Below are 23,901 nucleotides of genomic sequence, written 5' to 3'. Positions count from 1 at the left end.
CCATCTCTCTGTATCTACAGATCTTCATAAACAATGAGTGGCATAATTCGGTGAGTGGCAAGAAATTTCCGGTCTTTAATCCTGCAACTGAGGAGAAACTCTGTGAGGTGGAAGAAGGAGATAAGGTGAGTTTTCTAACACAGTTCCATTTTATGCCAGGTTTCTTTGTTTCTTACCATTCTGAGCTCCCAACCCTCATTCCATGTTCAAATAGACGTGTCATGAAAATATGGTTTCCAGGGCGTCTTGGTACATAAAGGGCGCTCGGGAGTCATGTAATGATGATGAGCTGGTGCTTCTGGGTGTGGTGATTCTTATCATGTTATTTTCCTAGCTTGTTTTGCAGTTAAAATCTTGTCTATATTTATTGTACAAACAGACTGCATATGAAGTGATTGGTCATAGGTTTAAAAAAGCAGAAAGATCCTTTCTTCATAAATTTTTTTCTTAAAATGCAAAGAGAAACTAAAGAAAACCTAATATAGAACTTTTGTAACAATATATTGCCAAGTTATTCATTAAAAATCATTGAATTAATATTAATCAATACCTTTAAAAATTCCGCTATTGAGCTTGGGCAAATCTCCTCTTTGTTTGCTTTGGTTTCTTCATCTGTAAAAGGCAGAATGTGTCTGTCTCATAAAATCGTTGGGAATTAAATGAGTTAATGTGTGTAAAGCAATTGGAATGTTACCTGATATATGGTAAGCCCTCCAATGGTAGCAACTATTAAAATATATTACTATTCTAGGAAATCCAGCATGTACTATGTGTATGGAACACATCATTCCAAAGATTAGGCAGCAGGTGTAATTCCAATATGTGGTATTTGAGTTTGTGCAATGTGGTAGACTTCGAGCTGATGAAGACACAGTACTTCCTTATGAAGGGCTTCAGTCTACTGACTGTATAGGGTTATTGCCTTTGGACCTGCTAATACATTTAGCTCATGAATTGAACTCCCTGTGACTTGCAGGAGGATGTTGACAAAGCAGTGAAGGCTGCAAGAGAAGCTTTTCAGATTGGGTCTCCATGGCGAACTATGGATGCTTCAGAGAGAGGACGGCTGTTATACAAGTTGGCTGATCTAATTGAAAGAGATTGTCTGCTCCTGGCAGTGAGTATTAACCAAACCGGGCAGGTCTCGTAATCTCTAGAAAGCATTCTTGGCTTGGATTGGCGAGTTGTTTTGGTTTTAGAGATCATTACATACTCTCTGCAAACTGAATGAAAAGACTTGTACCAGCTCTTGTATATAAATGTTATCATTGAGCTTATTCTCAGTAAGTAGTCTGCATTCTGGTTCCAGATGACATCAACATCTACTCCCAGAACAGATTCTGCAGTCTGAACTTGGGCAGACCCTGAGTTGAATCAGATTAAACAAATTTTGTTCCTTTACTCTAGAATTTCTGAGCCTTTAACAAAGCCACATGCAGTATGAAGATCCTAGAATAACATACTGGGTTTCTTGAACTTACTTGACCCTTTGAGTGAAAACTCTCATAGAGTTTGTTAGAGGTACCCAGAATACTTCTTTAAAATGAAGCTTATTTCTCTGTAATTTCGCCCACCAAGACACTTCATAAATGACCACTTTTTCTCTTCCTAAAATGTGCATGTTCACAATAGTCTTGATTAAATCATGTTCTTCTTATAGGTGAAGGAGTGAGGAATAAAGAAAAATCATTCATGTCTTTATAAAAATTATATTTTTACACATACTGGTTTTTAAAAAAAAATTCCAGCAGAACAATTACACGAATCAGCACATGAAACGGTGGGGGAGGTGCTGCCTCGTTTTCCCCTCAAGTGGGCATCGCAGGGAAGCCACTTAAACTTAAAGCCACACTGACGTCAGACTTCAGCCAATTTGTATCACCTTTAGACTCTTAACTGGCAGTAACAGAGGCTTATTTTTTTTTAAATCAGCATTAGCAATTATAGTTAATCAAAGTGTCATTTATTATCCAAGGACAGCATAATTCAAAGTATGCAAAAATAGGAAATTAGAAGTTGTGCACAACACAACAACCTGAACCAAAATGCCCTGTCAGAAAAAAGCAGAATTTGTTAAAACTCTCCTTTGCCAGTTTATCTGATCTGTGGATTACGGAATGCTGACTGCCTCTGTCAGCATAAGATCCTAAGGGGGAAAAAAGAGCAAGCATACCGGGGGAAAGGGTGTAGCTCAGTGGTAAGGTGCATGCCTAGCATGCAGGAGGTCCTGGGTTCAATCCCTATTATCTCCATTAATGAATAAATAAATAAACCTAATTATCTCACAGTAAAATAAAGTTATCTAATAAAATAGACATTTAATAAAATAAAATAAAATTCTTAAAATAACATCCCAAATCATGTTTGATTAAGTTTTGAAGTGGCATACAGTGTAATGCAGAGACAGAAGACTACAGTAGATAAGGAACCAATTTCAGAACATTATGACCTAAAGAGCTCTTCACAGTTATGCTTAAGAAAAGAAGAGATAGGTCATCCTAAAACCATTGGGCACTAGACTAGAAAATATTGAACTTTACAGCCTGACCATTCAAATAATAATTATGATATTGTTGCTGAAAGTTCGGCCCCCAAATAACTCAGAGACTGGGTCTTAGAAGAAAAGAGGCAGCTTTATTACTTTGGCCAGCAAAGGGGACTCACAGCAGGCTAATGCCTTCAAAACTGTGAACTCCCTTGGGGTTAGGGCTTAGTGATTTCATAGATGACCAAGGTGGAGCATGAAAGGTGATGCTAACAACCGGTGGGAGTGTAAGAGGTGGTAACGATCAACAAGGGTCTCAGATGAAACTTCCTCCTGAATCTTGATGAGTCCATCTGGCATCATGGGACCTCACGTGATCTGGAAGGTCATCAGTCCATGACCTTCCTTATCTGGTCAGAGTCATCTGGCGCTACGGAGGAACTCTGGGGGGTCTGGTCATTCTCCTGAGGTTATCGTCCCGTGACTCCCTTCCGGGGGAGTAACTCAGATGCCAAACAAGATTGTAAATTTTAATTATCAGAGCAAAGTAAAAATCAAACAGTAGCAGCAACAGCTTTCACAGTGGGCCTGGGGCTGGAGCAGCATCTGGTCAGTCAGGTTTGCTGATCGTTCCAAAAGCAAGCAGTAAGCATAAAGCCAAGAATTTATTAGCCTAAGTGCGGCCATTTTATTATTTCTCCTTCAAAATTAGTGGCAAAACTAGGAGTTTCACAACTTAAAATTTTGCTAAAGAAAAGCTCATGGATAAAAAACCCAGGGGTCACTTAACTTTGTGTGAATTGATTGGTTATATCCAGATGGAAGGTTAAAAAGTAAAAATAATTATTGAGGCATTATTAATGGTCTGTAACAGTAAATTGTCACCCACAGTTGTATCACACAGTAAGTGAAATCTTGCTGGAACTCTGATCTGACTAAGAAGTCACTAAGTGCCACTCTTACAAGCTGTGTGTGTATCAAACTGTGACCAATTCCTAGGAAGTTGCTTTGCTGGGGATATTCAGAATGAGACAGACGGAGCAGTAGGGTTTAGATACCAAACTCTCGTTACCCTTTCTACCTAGATCTCGCTATGTCTGCAAGCAAGTAAGCTCTAAAACAAGTCATTTTAACTTTTTCGGTCATCTTTTTTAGAAAAGGAGGTTAGACAAGATTGCTTGCTGAATTTCTTCTATTTGCTAAAATTCTCTAGCACACAATTACCCAAAGTATTGACTATTTTTTTCATGTAAGATTTCTATGGAAGTTTAGATTTGGGATGTGATCCCTTTTTCAGACAATGGAGTCAATAAACAGTGGAAAACTGTTTCCCAATGCGTATCGAATGGATTTAGGAAATTCCATCAATATATTACGCTACTGTGCAGGCTGGGCCGACAAGATCCAGGGCCGCACCATACCCAGTGGTAAGTAGCTTTGGGGAACCACAAGGGGTGAGGGTCGAAGTTGTTGAGGGACACTTGGTGGGGTTGGTGACGCAGGTTCGTAAAAAGAATTTACCGAAGGCAAGGAAAGTTCAAGAACAAAGGAAAGTTTAAGAGGTACACTGCTACACAGACGAGAGGTGCCTGCGTGTCCACCGAGTGTGAGCGTGCAAGGTCTATTACCGGGGAGGGGCTGTGAACACAAAGGGGCTGTGAACACTGATTGGCTGTAAGTGAGGTAAGGGGCTTTGGTATATGGGAGGAGAGTGGATTTAGGACTCCAGTAAATGGAGACACGGGCTGACACGAGCAAGGTGGAATTTATGTTCCCATAAGGAGGACAGTGGGCCGAGACAGGTCAGTCCGAGCTACAGTGAGGCCAGTCATTTCCAAGGGCGGCTACCCGTGCTAAGGAAAATGCCCGTCAGGAAAGGTGCACTTTGTTCTGTTGCGGGGTTGCAGGGGGACATCTGAGAGCCCAGGAACAGGGGTCGCAGGGCAGGCCCCAGGTTGAGCTGCAGGGCTGAGGAGATTCCTGTAGAAATGAATGCTCCCAAACTCTCCCTTTTAAAGATGTCAGCCAAACAGGGCAAAATGATCTTCTTCTTGATTTTGAGACAGTGCAGTTCTCAACCTGGAAGATTCATCAGATGGCTTTTAGAATTGTTTCAGCATAATCATGCAGGAGATAACACTACAGATATTTTAGAAAATATTTAAAGTGTGAACATTAGTATGCCCACAACGACTGATTTAAGGCAGTTTTCTTTCCAAGGGCTCAACCTTTCCAAGTCTGGCCTCTGAAATTATTTATTTGTGTTTGATTCCAATGGGGACATTTGTATCCTTTCTATAACTTAATTATTTAAGCCCCTTTGTATGTTCCAGTATGAGTCAGTTATGGTCACCTGTGCCTCGTCCACCTCAGTGTAATTGCAACAAGTTAATTAAACAAACGAATTCACATTGATCTCAAACAGCTTCGAAGAAAGAGGGGCCTGTGTTTATAGTCCAGTATAAGAATTTGTGTGAGTGAATGTGTATGTGTTTTAGTATTTTAATTGAGTATGCGTGTAATGGAATAGGAATACGAAAAAGGGTCAATTTAGAAAACACTAAGAGTGGAATTTAATTCATGTAAACTTACTGACCGTAGCCTCCAGGACTGGCCCTGATGAGTAATTCCAGTCTAGCTGGAGCACCCAGCCGGTTAGAAGTGATAGGAAATGAAAGGGGGAGAGTGAAACCATAGTGGGACCAAGAACTGTGGCTATTTTAGAAAGTTTTACTTTATCCTTTGACAAAATAGGAAAAGCCACTTAAAGCCAAATAGATCTTGCTAAGGAGCTTTCTTGCTATGATAGTCGGGAAGCTTTTGCGGAAATTAGAAAAGAACAAAACAGAGCACAGTGCAACCTCAGGATGATCGCATCAGCCTGTGAGGAATGTGAATCAACCAAATCCAGGTGGGAAAGTAATGTCTTTTACTTCTGGCATTTGTTGTGTGTGTGTGTGTGTGTGTGTATTGAGAGTTTGCTTTTATCAGTTGGTTGGCAAACAGAGAGAACTTTGTTAGAACCAGTCGGTAGGAAAGGCTTATCAGTCATGGGGAGGTATTTTTTTAATTCTACTACTTTTAATTTTACTATTTTTAAAATTATCTTATGTACTTTAAAAACATGTTACCATTATTGGTAGAAGTTAAAACTGTCAGAAACAGAACTCTTAATAGTTTCTTTCTTAGCCACACACCTTTATTTTCTTTCTTATGAAAGAAAGAAAACTTTGGAAATAAGTATGATTGAGAAAACAGCCCTCCTATAGGACCAGAGATAGAGTAAATATCTTACAGATCTTTTCCAGTTTTGCACCTTTGCTTTGACCTGACTCAGTTTTATGGTTCTTCTCATTTCAAATTACTATCTGAGGGCTCAGTTTTTCATTTTGTAAATGGTTGGAGATATGTTTTTCTGTTAACTTATTGTCTATGTGTTTCTTTCACATCAACCCCAAACCACCATCCTGTGAATGTCAAGCACAATTGTCTGTAAATGATCGTGTGTTTTATTTTCCAGATGGAAACGTTTTTACTTACACAAGAAGTGAACCTATTGGTGTGTGTGGCCAAATCATTCCTGTAAGTTGTTCTATATAATTTTCAATCTTAAAAAAAATAATGAGTTGTATTTCATTTCATAATGGAGCTTTCTCAGGCAAAAACGAATGCTTAGACTTTTGCTAAATGTGAAGCAAATACAGTAATTGTTCAACTCCGTGTGACTGAACCCCTTGCATATGAACCAGGTAGTCCAGAAACCAATCTATATTCTCTTGTGTGTGTTTCAGTATCGCAGCATCACCAAATCTTAATCTTTTACTGTACGATTTGTTTTTAAACAGCTGTATTATATACTCTGTTTTAAGACCCATGTACATAGCAAAGTGGTCCTTGCTGGCCCATCTGCTGCAAGCGGACACCAGCCATGTCAGTGTAATACGGCCACCAATGTAACACCCTCTGCTCCTCACTGGGACTTCTCATCATGGACAATAGTAGCAACCAGAGTGCTCAAATCCGGAGTGAAAGCTCTTAATTAAATGGAAGAAACCGTGCCACAGACATTTGGAGCACAGTATGGAATCTATCCTAGCCTTAGATAAGAAGCTTTGATGCTCCAAATTCTTCTTACACAAAGCAGCATTTTTTAAAGCAGAATCATGAAGATTTCCTGTTAAAGTATAACAACTAGGAGACTATCAATGATTTCACTTATCTGACATATTCAAAGCCAGGCAAAAGATGGTAAAGTGTCCTGAAGTTCTCAGATGGGGAAGTGGCAAATGACGTATCTTCTGCTCCAATGAGATTGAAATCCACATTTTGAATGAAATTGCTCATTAATTCAGAAATTCCAATAAGATCCATAAAAACGACACAATCCTGAATACTAGTAATTGTTAATATTTACTGCAGTCCTGTGATGAACCAGTCACTGTGTTAAGCATTTGACCCACTTTCTCTGTGAATCCTCAGGAGAGCCTTCTTATCAGCACTTACAGATGATGAAATCATGCCCCAAACGCCCACAGCTTGTCTGAGCTCACAGGGCTGCTCGTGACTGAGCTGAGTTTTGAACCAATCTGCCATCCTCCAGGCCCTAGACATCTTTGTCTTTAGCGAGATGCTTGCCTTGGAAACAAATACCACTAAATATTATTCCTGGGGTAATAGTTATAATTAAAGATGAACAGGGAGGGAGGAATAATTACCTTTTTTGAAACACTTATAGATAATTTGTAGTATGTTTAGTAGAAAGGCTTGATTTCTAAACCATGCGATGATTTTTTTTTCCTGATAGGGAAAGAACTCAAAATAACAGCACTTGATAAAATTTTATGACTTTCTCCTGCTCCCTTCTTGTATCCAGTTTATTTGAAGTTTTTTTTTAAGCATTTATGAATTGCTGTTAGTGATGTACTTAATTAGAATAAAACCAGATGATTAAATAAAAGCTACTGCAATTCCTATTTAACATGTACCAGGAGTGTGTGATGTAGAAGTTAGATGAACAAATGTGGCTTTCAGCAATACAAAGAATCTCTTGTTATCTGTTGCCTTCTAGTGGAATTTCCCGCTGGTCTTGCTCATTTCTAAGATAGGATCTGCCCTTAGCTGCGGAAACACAGTGGTTGTCAAACCGGCAGAGCAAACTCCTCTCACTGCTCTTCATGTGGCGTCTTTAATAAAAGAGGTAAGTTTCCTAAATCAAAATACGCACAAGAGGTCAGGAGTCCTAATTTACAACAGGAACGCCTCATCTGGTGCTGCTGTAAACGACATTGTCTGCCAATAGCTCCTGTCTGGGAGGGACGCTTTTGGAAGCCATACTCAAAAGCTTCGTATCAAACAGTCACTTTTTTATTCCCTTTGCCCAACTCTCAAAAGTGCAAATTCATGTTGAAACTGATAGTTTTCTTTCAAATGTTAAAATGTAAGTTAGTTTATAACTGCTGCTAATGACCTGGAAATTCTGAGATTTCGTTTAAACTTGTCTGTCCAAAGGCTGCAGGCGTCGGAGCTAATACACTTGCTTGTGGCTTTGGGCTACGTTACTTCTGAACACATTCACCTGTGACGGAATGTACCTATATCCTCTTTTCTATTAGGGTTCCCTCTGCATTTACCTTCTTGCTCAAAAACTGGCAAAAGAGCACATAAAATTTATTTTCATCAACTATCCAGATAGTTTTAAATATATTTTTTCTTGCAAACAACTTATTGTTCTTTGTCTTTCATATCTTACCAAAAATTTAAAAATGAGCGCTAGTCTCTAGAAATATAAAATTTAGGAAATTTGAACGTGCATCTTCAAAATATTCTTTACTTCAGACTAAAAGGAAGCACAAGAGATGTCAAAATGAGACATTTTGATGCAAATAATGTGAAATGTTGATGTGTTATTTCAGTTGCCACACTGCTTTAGACTTGATAATACTTTACGCGGGATTGAAATCAATCTTTGAAGCTTAATCATGATTGAAGTGACCACCCTTACCTAACTTTTTTCAATTAATTAATGCCAATAGGAATTTGCAACCCAGTTTGGTATGCCCGGAGCAATCAACAGGTAGAAACTGAAAATAATAAGATCTCTTTAGTTTCTTATTTTTAGATGAATAATAAATGCATTGTGTTCCTCCTATGTGAGTAATTTACCAAGCACTTCCACACATACTATCTTTCTGAGTTACTATTATGGAATTTAAGACAGCCATCATGGAGGCGATGATTCCTAAGAGTTAAACGTGAACTTAACCTGTGGAGAAATAGTTCCTCAACAGTGCAACCCTGGAGGTTAACTTAAGTGGGCAAAACAATGATATAACAATAAATAATAAAACCGCTGATGTGAATCTTTCATTGTAGAGCAGCTCATAAAATGAGCATAAGAGGCAGCTTTGATCCCATCCTCTCCTCTTTTTCTCCCTGCAGTTGAATCATCAGTTCTGTCATAACGATTTCACTTGTTACCTTTTAGGTAGGGTTTCCTCCTGGAGTCGTGAATATCGTCCCAGGCTATGGACCTACTGCAGGGGCAGCCATTTCCTCTCACATGGACGTAGACAAGGTGGCCTTCACAGGATCCACACAGGTAAGACCATCTCCTCCGGCCAGTAGTTAAGAATATCTGTGTCTCTAACTCTTGGAAGCATGCTTTGTTACTATTGTTTTTATGGGCCGAGTATTTTATTTTTTTCTTTTCTTTATTAAAGTATAGTCAGTTTACAATGTTGTGTTAATTTCTGGTGTACAGCATAGTGTTTCAGTCATACAGACACATACATATACTCCTTTTCATATTCTTTTTCAATATAGGTTACTACAAGATACTGGGTATAGTTCCCTGTGCTCTACAGAAGAAACTTGTTGTTTATCTATTTTATAGATAGTAGTTAATATCTGCAAATCTCAAACTCCCAGTTATCCCTTCCCACCCCCTTTATGTTACTATTTTTAAGCCGGCATTTCCTTAAAACAAAAGTTCTCTTAATAATTTATTCCTCACTCTGGTTTTCACACATGTTTCTAGAACATAAGCAGGTGTCATTGAGGTGAAACTAAGCTAAGATATGAGCTGGACCCCAAAGGAGGGTAGGATTGGAGGCCCCCCCCAGTTGGTGGGCAGATAATGAGCAGCAGGGAGAGATGAGATGGGGGGACGGTGGTGAATGTGTCAGTTTGTCTATATAGAGGTTTCTGGATTTCAATAGAGGGATGAAAAGACAAATAGGTCAGTTATGGTTGGATCATGGTATGTCAGATTGACCAGAAGAAAGATGACGTTCTGATTAAAATGGTAAATAACCTCCTGTCAAGCCATGTGCATCAAGATCAGCTAGCGTGTTCAGTGTATCTGTTTTCTTGAGTGTTTTTCTGATTCATTGTATGTTTACGCTTGGGTAGAGGAGACTTTGATACCTGAAAGTCTAAAATCTGGAAAATGCCATTTAATATTTCTCCCAAATGAAACGTAACTGTGGCACAAACATCATAAAAATTTAACGTGCTAAGTAAACCTGCCTTCATGAGAGCAGATTAAGCCTCATCCTTTGTAACGCTCCATTTTAGGTGGGCAAAGTGATCAAAGAAGCTGCCGGGAAAAGCAATCTGAAGAGGGTGACCCTGGAACTCGGTGGGAAGAGTCCTTGCATTGTGTTTGCTGATGCCGACCGTGAGTAAAAGCCACTCTGCTAACTTCTCTCCCTTCATCCTTTTTGGTGTCTGGTAACGTCATACAGTGAAGAGTTTGCTTCTAATGTCCAAGTGTAAGGCACTAATTGGAGTCCAAAATTACTCTTAAACATCTTAAATTGTTCTAATGTTGCAACACTGGGTAAGTTTAAGTCTAACACAGACTCGATTTCTTCCTTGTTTGGAATAGACTGCTGTTTTCTCAGCTGAACTCTGGAGACGCTAACTGTTTTGCATTTAGGGGCCACAATATTGTTTTAAAAATTCCATACCTTTAAATATTAGCATCACCTTAAGTATGGTGAAGTACCCCCGGACATGTTGCACTGAGACCAACAGGAGAGACAGCAAGTTGCCCATTTGTCGTCTCCCTTCTCTCTGGATCACACGTTCATTGAAAGAAATGGCTGGTGGATTTGAGTGATTTCTTCATTTTTTTAAGCAGGTATAGTTGAATTTACATACATTAAATCTGTAATTATGATGTGACTCCACTCTGTAATATCCTAGGTCCCTTCTGATTATATTATCGAGTAGAATCCCACAATTTTTTCCCTCCTAAATGGGAGCTGGTTAGCAGAAAAAGAAGGGCAAACGTTCATCCAACTTTTTCTTTAGCAGCTGCATTATTGGTATGAGGCGATAAACACAAATGGTGCATGGAATTGGCCAGTGTTGGTATTGCGATCTTAACTGAAGTTGTTTAGAGCACGATGTGACAAGATTTCTGATGGTACCAAACCTTTCTATAAACTGCTTCTGCTACAACATACGCAGATGTGACTAGTTCACAAAATAAAGAACAATAACCAACTGCTAGAATGTAAAATGAAATCTTCTGCATTTAGGAAATTAAAATGCAAATAAAACTTTCTCCTGGTCATTTAGGATCTACTAATGAAGCAAACTGTGTCTTCCTTTTAAGGCCCCATTCTACCATCTCAAATAAACCAATAAGAAGAGTTTATGGCTATATATGAAATGATATGGCACATTTTAGATAAATTTTGAAAATGTTTTTCCTAGCTTTGTAAGGTGGGTGAGCAATTCTGAATCTTAGTTATTAGTTTTTTGGATTTTTTCCCCTCAGAAATATCATTTTTTTCTATTGATCAAGGTATCTAAGAATGTTTTGAAATTTTGATTTAATATAATGGATAATTAATATTTTCTTTGTCATTTAGTTAAAACCTGAGGCCTGAAAGAAATATTCACAGTCATCTAAGTAATTATGAATGGAGATATTTATAAGATCATTTGTGGTGAGATTTGATCTTAGGACGCTTTCCACATTCTTGATATTGCCCATATGAAAGCTGTAACAGTAACCACTATTTTTTTCAAATTCTACTATTTTTGCTATCATTTGTGTAGCAAATAAAGGATCAGAATGGTTAATTTGTCACTTGGCTGGTAAGAGATAGAATATTTTGAATCTATGTCTAACTATACGACTCATGCTTTTTTATACCACCATATTGTGTCTGAGAAATAGCTATAAAAATACATAATCTTTAGAAAATCTTTCTTCTTTAACGTGAATATGTCCTTTGCAGTGGACAATGCCATTGAATTTGCGCACCGTGGCGTATTCTACCACCAGGGCCAGTGTTGCATAGCTGCATCCCGGCTCTTTGTGGAAGAATCCATTTATGATGAGTTTGTTCGAAGGAGTGTTGAGCGGGCTAAGAAGTATGTTCTTGGAAATCCTCTGACCCCAGGAGTCAGTCAAGGCCCCCAAGTGAGTATAAAATGGATGAAATAGCATTCACAGGGCACAAGAATAAAGTATCCTCTAGAGGCCTGGTTTTTAACGAATGCAATTCTTTTCCATCCATCTATCTTCTTAGGTGACAATATTGTAACACTTTGGTGATTAAAAAACAGTGACGCTAACTCTCAATGGGAAAGAAAGCTTCCCGTTTCTGTGTTGCCCAGTTTTCATATCTAGAAACAGTTTAAGAAATATATTGAAAATAAAGATGTGAGGAAAAATAATAGACGGTAAATTTGTTCTCCACAGTCTGTATGTCTCTGGTTTCCTGTATACAGTTCCTGTTCACTTGGAAGTTCTTACATAAGCCTACCACTTATTTCTCCCTCAGAATCAATCCTTTGTCTCAGCTTCTGTCCCACAGATACAGGCAGCTGGCATGCCTCTAAATTCTCTCAAAGTTTTTAGTCACTCTGACCTTCTAATGTACGAATGTCCCGAAAAGTCTTGAGCTTCTAACTTCGTGGCAAACTTCTCATTTTGGTTGTCAAACCCAGTTATTCCCCAGAGTTCCCATTTTCTTCTGTCTACTTACAAACATTGTCAGTAAGAGTGTCTCTCTCATCCCAAGGCCCTCTTCCTTACACAGTTCTCTGTGCATTGTCTGTTTTCAAGCTCCTGGAACTTTGGTTTTAAATTTACTCTTGCCCTTTGAGGTCTTGACCTAGAGCAGACTTTCTCAGCAGGGGACTGTTTTTCACTCTATCCAAAAGGGGACGCCTGGCAATGTCTAAGACATTTTTGGTTGTCACAAGTGCAGAAGGAGGTGATACTATTGTCACCTAGTGGGTAGAGGCCAGAGATGCTTCTAAACATCTTGCACTGCACAAAGAGAGTCCCACAACAAAGTGCCAGTAAGGCTGCTTATGCTGAGAAATTCTGCTCTACAATCTAGACATTTAGCTTAGAGTCTTTATTCTCTAACACTAAAGATTATACACTGTTCAGTGCTATTGACTTGAAACAAACACTATTCTTGACTTATTCACTAAGCAAAAAATAAATTGAATTAACCAACATTAATTGAACACTACTACCAGCAAAGTCCTGGGATAGGTACCTGGCAATGCCAGAAGAAACAAGGAGGATATACTACTGATCTCATGGCATTTACAACCTAGATGAGTTGAAAGCTGTGGCTAGCTAGCTAGTTATCAGGGTAAAGGAAAAGCAGTTGTCTCATTTGAGGTGTATATATGCACACACATATATATATATAGAGAGAGAGACATGGGTGGATAGAAATGTATATGTGAAGAGGAAAGGAAAGAAGAGAGAGGAAGGGAAAATACTTAATATTACACATTATTGGGCAGTATTTCCCCCCATCAGGAGATCTGCAAAATTTAACCAGAGCTCAAACACTGAGCTAGAATAGTTCATTTTTCCTAAGAGAAGGGGGTTAAAATAGACTTTAGGAAATTCCTGTTCATAGAATTCTTAAGTAAATAATCCATTGACCTAACTGCTTAACATAAGACTTTAATCTTTGTAAGTAAACAGGTTTTTATCACAGGTTGCACCAAATAAGTAGAATCAGTAGCTATGCTGGGACTTAGAGAAGCAGAAGACTGAAAAGCCCCTGGGGTTTCTTTACCCTTCAAAATACCATCTGTTGTCATGAGAGCGAGCTTACGGGAAGAGACGCTCATGTACTAAGCTTTAATAGTATTCTAATGTGTAATGTAAATTTACATAATGTAAATGTTTATGCATTCTTCGGTAAAGTCCTTTTCTAGTTTGATTTCATAGACCAAAGTGTACGTTTCCTTGAGAAGTTGGAAATAACAGTATTTTCATTTGAAAAAGAAGTTATGATAGCCACATAAAAAATTATCTTTTTCAATCCATTAACTCTAAGGAATCAAAGATCTTGCACATTCAGACACCTCAGAATGTATACTTTGTGACTGTTACAACAATATCATACCCTATTACATTTCATAGACTAGCCTATGAGCTAATGGCCCATCGCACAGAAAAGACCCCTGCTACGTTCTAGCTTTACTAAGAGGTTCCTGAGGGCCAACAGAAGGCCAAGTTCAGATATGGTCAATCTGAGACCTTCTGAAGAAGGTCTGTATTTATGGTGAATCAAAATTAGGCAGACCAAACTGAGTATGTCCCTAAGTATAACTGAAAATTCCTATCACTTGTCCTCAACTCTAGTGTGATGTTCTCAGTCTTTCCTGTGCATTTGAATCACCTGAGGATCTTGTTAAAAATGCACATTTTGATGCAGCAGGCTTGGGGTGGGACCTGAGAAGCACGTTTTCCTACCAGGTAATGCAGGAGCTGCTGACTGTAGGACCACATTGTCAGTAGCCAGACACTAACATATGAAGTCCTGTGTTTTTAGAAGTTAGTCACCATCTAAGTTTTCCAACAAAAAAACAGGTCCTATGAGCCTCTACCTCCCACTGCTTAAGCAGGAATTGGAGTGTCACCATGTATCCACTCTGGTCACAGGCAGGGAAAAGGTATGACTTGGGGAACACACCTTGAAATAGACATTAAAAACCCTAATTTTTGAGGGCATAGTCAGATTAATATCTCAGAACAGGCCAGAGAAGCTTTGTGTGAAGTATGCAGATCCCTGTGTATTTACTGACAAACCAGAATATCTTGACCAGGCAGAGCTACCTAACACCACCCCTTAGTCTGGTTGTATTAAATATTATGCAGTAATTTAAATATTACTTTTTATTAAGCCAGCAGTTCGACTTCCTTAATCTGCTGTAAATGAAGGAAACTTTTTTTGAATGTTCAATTAAATATGGTGTGCTTAGAAGCATTGAACAGCATTGCACCAAATATTGTGCCAAATTTTAGAAAGTAGTTTCTGATTTCAAATAGCACTTAATCTAATTGGATATGGGAGCTGGATTATGTGCAGTCGGAGCTTTATGAAACTTTTTTCTGGGCCTTGGAAGACAGAGGAGATTGCAAAGTCAAAGAGGAAGATAAAGAACAACTCTCTTTAAGTCGGGAGAAGAGACAAGGTACATTGGCAAGAGGCCCCGACCTTCATCTTGAATCTCAGTGTTTTTCCTTTACAAGTTAACCCCAGCCACACCTGAGACAAGGCAGCCTTCATCAGTGATGTAGAGTCCAAAAGGCACCCGATACTTCAACCTCCCCAAATAGGAACTGAGGCAATAGGTAACCCTGGTTCCAGTGCATGGAGGAGAGGTGCGTGCTCCTGATGTTCCAGGCGAGAACTCTGAAGTCATTTCTTTCCTTATTAAAATATTGTTTAACAAACCATTGAAGTTCTGTAATTCTTATATTTAGATGTGGCCCATTTAACAAAGCAGGATGGCGACAGTCAGGACAGGTCAGACGTTGGAACCAGACGCACTGACTGCCCCAGGGGACCTGAGCCGGGTGTGAACCCAGGCTGTGGTCAGCATGGACCTGGCCACAGGGCGTGGTCAGAAATTAGGAGAATCAGAGGTCCAGGGATCTTCCTAAAGTTCCAAAGCATCTGCTTCCCAACTGCCATGTCTAATTAAACCCAGGGTCAAAGTCCTCTTTTTCTTCATCCACTTTTTTATTTCAGTTAAGGTAAGTATGGTTGATGACTGACTGGCATTTCTTCCATTTATTTCTAAATGACAGTTGTGTGAAAGGTTTACATGTACTTGTGCCAATAAGTTTTTTTTTTTTGCATTAAACAAACACTAAATACAAATATTTGTCTCCAAGATTTCTTCCCTGAAAAGTCCTGAGAATAAAATATACTCAACTGCATGAATCTGAGCCTCAGTCAGCAGTTTTGGCTGAATATTTGACTTCGTAACAATATCCTAGCATATTGAAACCCTTAGTAACAGGCAGGGAAATGTATTATCTTTACAAGTTGCTATTTTTTCCCCTTTTAATGTGGTATTTTTCAATTAGATTAACAAGGAACAATATGAAAAAATTCTGGATCTCATTGAAAGTGGGAAGAAAGAAGGGGCCAAACTGGAGTGTGGCGGGGGCCCGTGGGGGAATAAAGGCTACTTTATCCAGCCCACGGTTTTCTCTAATGTTACCGATGAGATGCGCATTGCCAAAGAGGAGGTAAATGGTTTTATTCTGTTATTTTTGTTGTTGTTACCATATTTTGTCTGCATGTATGTGTACAAAATATCCCTTTAACATTCTCAGCTCTTTGAACCCCTTTTCCAGTAAATGTTACTCTTCATTTCTTTTTTTTTATGGTGGGGGGTGGTAACTAAGTTTGTTTGTTTGTTTGTTTGCTTGTTTGATGGCGATACGGGGGATTGAACCCAGGACCTCGTGCATACTGAACATGTGCTCTACCACTGAGCTATACCCTCCCCACTACTCTTCATTTCTAATACTGATAAAAGATTAGTTATTTTTGATTAAGACTAAAAATAGTAAGGGATTCATTGGGCAGACTGAAAATCTCCAACCAAACACAGATCAGGATGCTTAACATTTTCTAGGTGCTTCCTTCACGTATTTAAACTCATGGAAAATAAAATTCCACATTCATTGTTGCTTTTTCTCCTTTGGAAATAATAGATTTGAAAATAATTGGAAAAGAATAAAGTGATATGCAGTTTTTCTTTTTAAGTTAAAGTCCTTATTTTGGGAAATTGTAGATTCAGTTGCTATTGTGAGAAATAATAAAAAAGATTCTGTGTACTCTTTACCCGGTTTCCTTCAATGGTAACATCTTACAAAACTATAGTATACTATCACAGTAAGTATGTCATCATCGATGACACAGAACAAGACACAGAACATTTCATCACCACGTGCATCTCTCATGTTTCCCTTTGATAGTCAAATTCATGCCCCTCCGGTGCCACTGTATCTTCAACCATTGGCTTTCACTTAACCACTCATTGGTTCATTATTTCTATTATTTTGTCATTTCAAGAAAGTTAAATAAGTGAACTCATACTTCATGCAACCTTTGGGAATTGGCTTTTGTTCACTCAGCATAATTCTCTATCGATTCATCTAGGTTGTTGCATGTAAGGATAGCTTGTTTCTACTTATTATTGAGTAAGTAGTATTCCATAGCATGGATGCACCATGTAAACAGTTTGTTTAACTGTTCACCCATTGAAGAACTTTGGGTTGTTTCCATTTGGGGGCTACTTTGAATAATGCTGCTATAAACATCAGGATACAGGTTTTTGTGTGAACTTCAGTTTGCATTTCTGAGGGATAAGTGCCTACAATTGCTGGCTGGATCATATAGTAACTGCAACTTTTTAAAACTACCAAACATTTCCAGAGTGGCTGAACAGTTTCACATTCTCATTAGCAGTGTATGAACGATCCCAGTTTCTTTGCATCCTTGCTAACATTTGACGTGACTCTTTTTTTTCCCTAGCCATTCTGATAGGTATAATAGCTCCTTGAGGTTTAAATTTGCATTTCCCAAATGGCTGATGATGTTGAACATCTTTACGTGGGCTTATTTGCCATCTGATGTCTTTCTTGATAATGTATCTCTTCATTTCTTTTGCCCATGTTCTAATGGGATTGTTTGCTTTTTACCATTGAGTTTCAAAAGTTCCTTATATATTCTAGATATTGATCTTTTGTTGGCTACGTGTTTTGCAAATACTTTCTCCCAGGCTGTAGCTTGTCTTTTCATCTTCTTATCAAGGTCTTTCTCAGGACAAAAGGTTTTAATTTTGAGGAAGTTCAATTTGTCCATTTTTCTTGTTATGGGTAGTGTTTTTGGTATCAATTTTACGAACTACCTCTTGTTTACTTCTAGATCCAAAAGACTTTTTTTCTGTGTAATTTAAAATTTTTCTCTAAAAGCTATGTTTTACCTTTATGTCTGTGATCCATTTAGGTTAATTTTTATACAAGGTGGGAGATTTAAGTCAAGGCTGTGTGTTTGTTTTTGCCTATAGATGTCCAATTGCTCCAGTATCATTTGTTGAAAAGGCAATTTTTCTTCCATTCCATTAATTCTGCAACTTTGTCAAAATTCAGTTGTGCATGTTTGTGTCAGTTTCTGGGTTCTCCACTCTGTTCAGTTGATCTATGTGTCTGTTTCTCTACAGATTCTCTCTTGATTATGGTAGGTGTATAAGAAGTCTTAAAATTGGGACGCCTGAGTCCTCTCATTTTATTCTTCTTTTCAAAATTGTTTTAGCCAAGCTAATTTCTTTGCTTTTCCATATAAGTTTTGGAATCACCTTGTCCATATATATTCAATAATCTTGTTGGAATTTTGAAAGGAATTGTGTTAAATATATATACCAGTGTGGGGAGAATTAGCATCTTTATTGTGTTAAATCTTCCAGTTAGTGAACAGAGTACGTCACTTCATTTGTTTATATCTTCTCTTATTTCTTTCAATAGCATTTTTTAATTTTCAGTATATAAGTCCCATACATGTTTTATTGGATTTGTACCTAAGTATTTTTTGAGTAATTGTAAATGGTATTTCCGATTTCTGAAGGCAAATGTTCGTTGCTAGTATATACACGTACGTTTGATTTTTGTGTATTTTCTTGTAACGTGTGACATCACTGAACTCAGGTATTCTAGGAGGTTTTCAGAGGTTCCTTGGGAATGTGTATGCAGACAGTCTGCAAATAGAGCCAGTTTTGTTCCTCTGTTTCTAATAAGTAAGCCTTTTATTTCCTTTTCTTGCCCTTTTCACTTGCTGGAACTCCAGTGCTATGTTGAATAAGAGTAGTAAAAGTGGGCATCTTTGCTTTGTTCCCTGTGTGAGGGGACAAGCGTCGGTCTTTATCACTGAGTATGGTGTTAGCTGTGAGATTTTCATAAATGCCTTTAATCAGGTTTAGGAGGTGTCTTTCTATTTCTAATTTTTTGAGGGGGAAAGGAAGTTGGATTTTGTCAAATGCTTTTTCTGCATCAATTGAGATGATTATGTGGTATTTTTCCTTTATTCTATTAATGTGGTGTATTATATTGATTGATTTTTGAATACTGAACCAGCCTTACATCTCTAGAATGAACTTTACTTGGTGATGGTGCGTAATTCTTTGTAGATATTGCCAAACACTATTTGCTAATTTTTTTTAGTATTTGCTGTAGCTGATATTGGTCTCTGATTTGAGGAATATGGTCTGTAGTTTTTATTTTTTTTATTGATAACAATAAAAGGCATTTAGTGATAACTCACTATATGCCAAGTGCCTTATAGGCAATATAAAGCAAACATTTACATGAAATATAATACAAACATTTACATGAAATATAATAAATATACATATTTCATTTATATTTTATATATAGATTTATATTTATAAAATTTATATTCACTTGTATAAAGTTTATCTTATATATCAATAAATACATGTTTATATAATGTATAACATTATGTACATATATTTATATAAAAATATAAAATATTTTCTATAAATATTAAACATTCTCATTTAATTCTCCCAACAACATCTTGAGAGTAATATTATTATATTCTTTTCTTTTCATGAAATCTCTCCAACACTAGAAGAAAGTCTTTATTGAGTCTTCTCTTCCCAAAGACAATCAAATACTCTCTTTTATTATTTTCACATAGCTAGGGTGGTATGATTTTTCCAGAGAAAATCTCAGAACATTTATAAGGTCTAAATTTCCTATGTTATTTGGAAACTAAATAAAATTAAGCATAATATTCTGATCCAAGAATTTTCCTAAACAATGACATGGTAGTTCTCAGCTCTTCATGTTGTATGTATTTCATTACTCTTGTAAATATAACATGTCAAACTTTTATCAACCTTTTTGTCTTTAATTCGTTTTTGAGCCACAAAGTCAACTACAATTTAGAGATATTCTTGTTATCATCCTAAATAATAGAAGAGAAACCCAAGGCCCAGAGAAGTAAGGGGTTAGGTCACATGTCTAGTTAAAGGCAGCTTGGGATCAGCACCTATTTTGCAGCACTAACATTCCCCAACTTTTTCTACTTGACCTACTGTTGCTCATATTAACTTTATTCTCCATTCAATCCACCTAACATGAGAGAATCCCATGTTTTAGGATTGGAACCATTTAGGTTGAGAACCATTCTATTAAAAACTGATAGAATATTAGTGCTAGAAGGAACATTATGAATAATTCAGACCAAAAGTCAAATTTATAGATGAGGTAATTAAGATCCAAAGAGCTTAAGTGACTTGCTACTGTTACAGAATTACAGAGGCATCGTAAAACTAGAATGATTACTTAAGCTCACCTCTCCAACTCCCATCATATCCATCTGTTTGTTCCTACCAGTGGTCAGCCAATATTTTTTTAAACAACATCAGCAAGAGATAACTCACTATTTCTTAGTCATTTCCATGTCTGGACAGTGCTAAGCATTAGAAAGTTCTGCCTCTGGCTCCCTAGGAATCCCTCCCATTAGGTTCTACCTATTGGCCCCATATCTGCCTCATGGCCTTTTTCCACATAAAAGCCATATGTTTGAAAATAGCATTCGTCTCCTATGCTACTCTTCACCCTCCATGTGCTCTCGGCACTGTATTTTTCAGCTGTTGCCCTTCCTAATTTTTTTAGACAAATATATTGCAGCTAAATATTTGGTGAACACAAACTAATTAACATCAGGAAGAATGTTATCCAGAGATCTGACAAATAACTAGAAAAGGCTAGTTTGCCTTTAGGAACTAGAAATTACCTACCTCATAGGCACGGAGGCATTTAAATAAAGACAGGAATAGATTCATTGGCTTTGGGCTATGAAGATGTTACATAATGCACCATAGTAAAAAGGCACTAACTCAAATGTACTTAACCGTCATCTTTTCATTCAATAAACTTGTATTGCAAGTCTGTGATATAACAGAGAATCTGAGAAGGTTATTTTCTTTAACTGCCTACACCCCCAAAAAAGTCATCAAACTAGGAGAAAAGTACAGATTCATATTTGCAAACAGGAAATACATAGAAAAAATGAGAAAGATCAAAAAGCGAAGGCACATGGATATGGATAATCAAACATACTTAGTTTTACTACATTGATTCAGCCTACAACTGAATTACAGCTTTGCACTTATTGACAAATATTTGTCTTATTAGAGCTGTTGTTCTTGCATGCTTTGATTAACACCAGATAGAAAGGACGAGGAAAAAAATCTTTAACCAAGGAAACATTTATTGTTTGCTACTTTAAAGGAACCTGGAGTAATGTGATGTGCTCAAATTAAAATTATGTAAGACAGTAACACATTTCACACAGTAGCTGCTATATGCCTGGTTCCCAGGTTACAGTATCATGGTTAGGTTTGCAGCCCTAGGATTTGTACTCAACCTCTATTGAACGGTAGCCCCCACCTCCCCTCAGCATTTAGATTTAGATCAATGATGAACACCAGAAAACTGTCTTTTCTGATTTTTTCTTCCCAGGAAATTCTGGTAACACTCAGAGAAGCCCCTCTCTTATTTAATTTTAATATATGTTTTATGGAAACATAATATAGGAGCATAATTTTTAAGAGAAAATTGTTATTTTTCTCCCATCTGGGGATGAGATATAGGATAAATTGAGTTTGAGCCGTGCTACCTAGAGGGTCTAGCAAAAGTGGAAGAGCGGTTTAGGCTGGAATGAGCAAATTTGGATTTGTGTTTCCAGTCCCGTGATTACAGTCACTGCCAAGGAACTCATGCTTTAGTTAGCACAGGATGGTTAAGGACTTAAGCTCCTGCAGTAATGGATCATTCTGTTTGATATTTATGAATTGCATAAGATTTGGCTGACGAGTAGAATATGAACAAAATATTATACTGTTTCACCTAACTTGGCTGATTATAAAAAGATCCAAGTCCAGTAGGATAAGTGATATTTCAGTTGATGGTACACTGATATTTAAAGCATAGTTACTGTTATCAGTCATTGCCTCCTCATTTATCCAGTAGAAAAAGCATCGCCTTCTCTGGTTTACTGTTTATGTAGTGACCTGGAAGATGAGGAAAAACTAGGGAGATAATTTACAATATTCCTAAATGGGAAAGAAATTCTGAAGTTAATAATTTCCTGCAAAATTGTAAGTTCTTGGAAGCCAGATTTCAATTCTAGAAAATGATCATTGCCTAATTCGTTTGTATCCCATGTTGTTCCAAAGAGAATTTAACATATGACTATTGCCTGTCCTAACCTACCATGCCAGCAGCTACCATTTTGATTCTTCCACAGAGGTTTGAGATAAGAAGTAAAATCTTAACCAATTTAGAACAGTGTGTAGATTAAAAAGAAAAGTGCAATATCATATAGAATACTTAGTTGTAACCTACTACTTTGATCTATTTCATTCATTTCTTGTGGTATAGATATTTGGACCAGTGCAGCAAATCATGAAGTTTAAATCTTTAGATGATGTGATCAAGAGAGCAAACAATACCTTCTATGGCTTGGCGGCAGGAGTTTTTACCAAAGACCTTGATAAGGCCATCACGGTCTCCAATGCTCTGCAGGCCGGGGTAGTGTGGTAAGTCAGACCCATGTAATGTCATCTTTTCTGTGTTAACCACATTAACAGGCTGCTTTGAACCTTTCTGGACTTTGATTCTTTCATTTGTAATCACATGACCTGCTGGAAAAGCAGTTGTTATCTTAAAAATCAAACAAACTAAAACCCCTGCTATATTGGAAGACTTTTTAGAAGGAAATATATATATATATATATATTATTATTAAAATATATGTATATATTTTAATATTATATATATTTTAACCCTATCCAGCCTTCTGAAATTGCTTGCCCAAAATATTTTACTCATATTTGACTAATGTAATATGAGTGTTATTAAGTAATTCTAGGCACTTGGAACCATGCTATACACAGGGAAGATAAAAGTTCTATTTTAATCAAAGTAATTAGATAGTAAGAAAATATTTATTCACGGCCCTTATATATACAAACACTTAGTTCTTCTATCAGGTTTTCACTCTGGGATTACTAGAGATGTCTGAAGGTCTTGATTTGGAAGCACGTATTGAGTCTTGAGCTGCATGTCTGTCTCATTTTTGACCTGGTTCATATCTCTGATTTTTGTATTTTAATGCAGAGGATGTACATGCTAAGGCTGGGCCTCTCAAACTTGCATCGCCTTCCAGCCCCCTGTCTCTGAAATGCTTTGTTGTCATTTTTTTGTTCCATCAAACTTCACTTTGTCTCCTCAGCCCTGGCAATAGCCCAAGATTATTTTCCCTTCCCAAGAATGTCACACCTTTGTCAGCTAAAAAGTACATACACTTACACTCCTCTAATTTATAATGCTACTTTTTTCCATAATGAGTATGTTAATATTAAAGTTAATGGAGTTGTTAAAGAACTCTCTGAATTTCAAACATTCCAAATTTAGGAGTGTTTCATAGGTTAAATACGATCTGTAACGTCCTCCTTCTCCTTTCAGGGTGAATTGCTATAGTATGCTCCCCACCCAGTGCCCCTTTGGTGGATTCAAGATGTCTGGCAACGGACGAGAACTGTAAGAACAACTTTCTATTAAGATAAATAATTATCTTGATAAAGATGGTTATCATTCCCAGGGAATTAATCCTTCGTTACTGTCTGAATTAGAACCTGCCTTTGGTTTTTCCTGAAGATTCACACTGTCAAAAAGCTTTTTAAATGCTGGATTTACCCCATAAGTGCAAAAAGGTGATGGCAGAGGGAAATATAACTTATTAAGCTCCTATGATTAATAAGGGATCATTCTAAGCCCTTTACATTGTTGCTGAAATATTGCCTACTTTTAGAATTGTTTGCTGTATACATGAATGTAATATACTTGGGAAATGTTTCCAGCAAGAAGGTAGAAACTACAAATTGGTGATTGTAAGAAGTGTGCAAATATAAGAACACTTTAGCTACTTGAATATGCCTCTTACATACATCAATTAAGTGCCTTTATCTCAAAAAGTGTTTCAGTGTAGGAGAAATGATTCTCATATATAGAAATATTTTTGATGTAA

At 37.3% G+C, this 23,901-nt stretch overlaps 1 protein-coding gene across 1 annotated transcript in view; it reads left to right on the top strand.

Annotated features, from left to right (window-relative positions):
• Nucleotides 1–23,901, top strand: part of LOC102521572 (retinal dehydrogenase 1-like) — a 40,687-nt gene that overhangs the window by 12,674 nt on the left and 4,112 nt on the right. Inside the window, exons 2-12 of the mRNA XM_014558964.2 lie at nucleotides 21–125; nucleotides 977–1,117; nucleotides 3,783–3,912; nucleotides 6,006–6,067; nucleotides 7,554–7,682; nucleotides 8,970–9,083; nucleotides 10,061–10,163; nucleotides 11,740–11,924; nucleotides 15,861–16,025; nucleotides 22,254–22,411; nucleotides 23,340–23,414. Of these exons, the coding sequence (XP_014414450.2) occupies nucleotides 21–125; nucleotides 977–1,117; nucleotides 3,783–3,912; nucleotides 6,006–6,067; nucleotides 7,554–7,682; nucleotides 8,970–9,083; nucleotides 10,061–10,163; nucleotides 11,740–11,924; nucleotides 15,861–16,025; nucleotides 22,254–22,411; nucleotides 23,340–23,414 (1,367 nt within the window). The remainder of the gene's footprint in view (nucleotides 1–20; nucleotides 126–976; nucleotides 1,118–3,782; nucleotides 3,913–6,005; nucleotides 6,068–7,553; nucleotides 7,683–8,969; nucleotides 9,084–10,060; nucleotides 10,164–11,739; nucleotides 11,925–15,860; nucleotides 16,026–22,253; nucleotides 22,412–23,339; nucleotides 23,415–23,901) is intronic.

The sequence above is a fragment of the Camelus ferus genome, chromosome 10 (assembly GCF_009834535.1).
Source record: "Camelus ferus isolate YT-003-E chromosome 10, BCGSAC_Cfer_1.0, whole genome shotgun sequence".
In the NCBI taxonomy this organism is placed as follows: Eukaryota; Metazoa; Chordata; class Mammalia; order Artiodactyla; family Camelidae; genus Camelus; species Camelus ferus.
The sequence above is the reverse complement of the archived record's forward strand: the minus strand, read 5'-3'. Positions and strand labels throughout refer to the sequence as shown.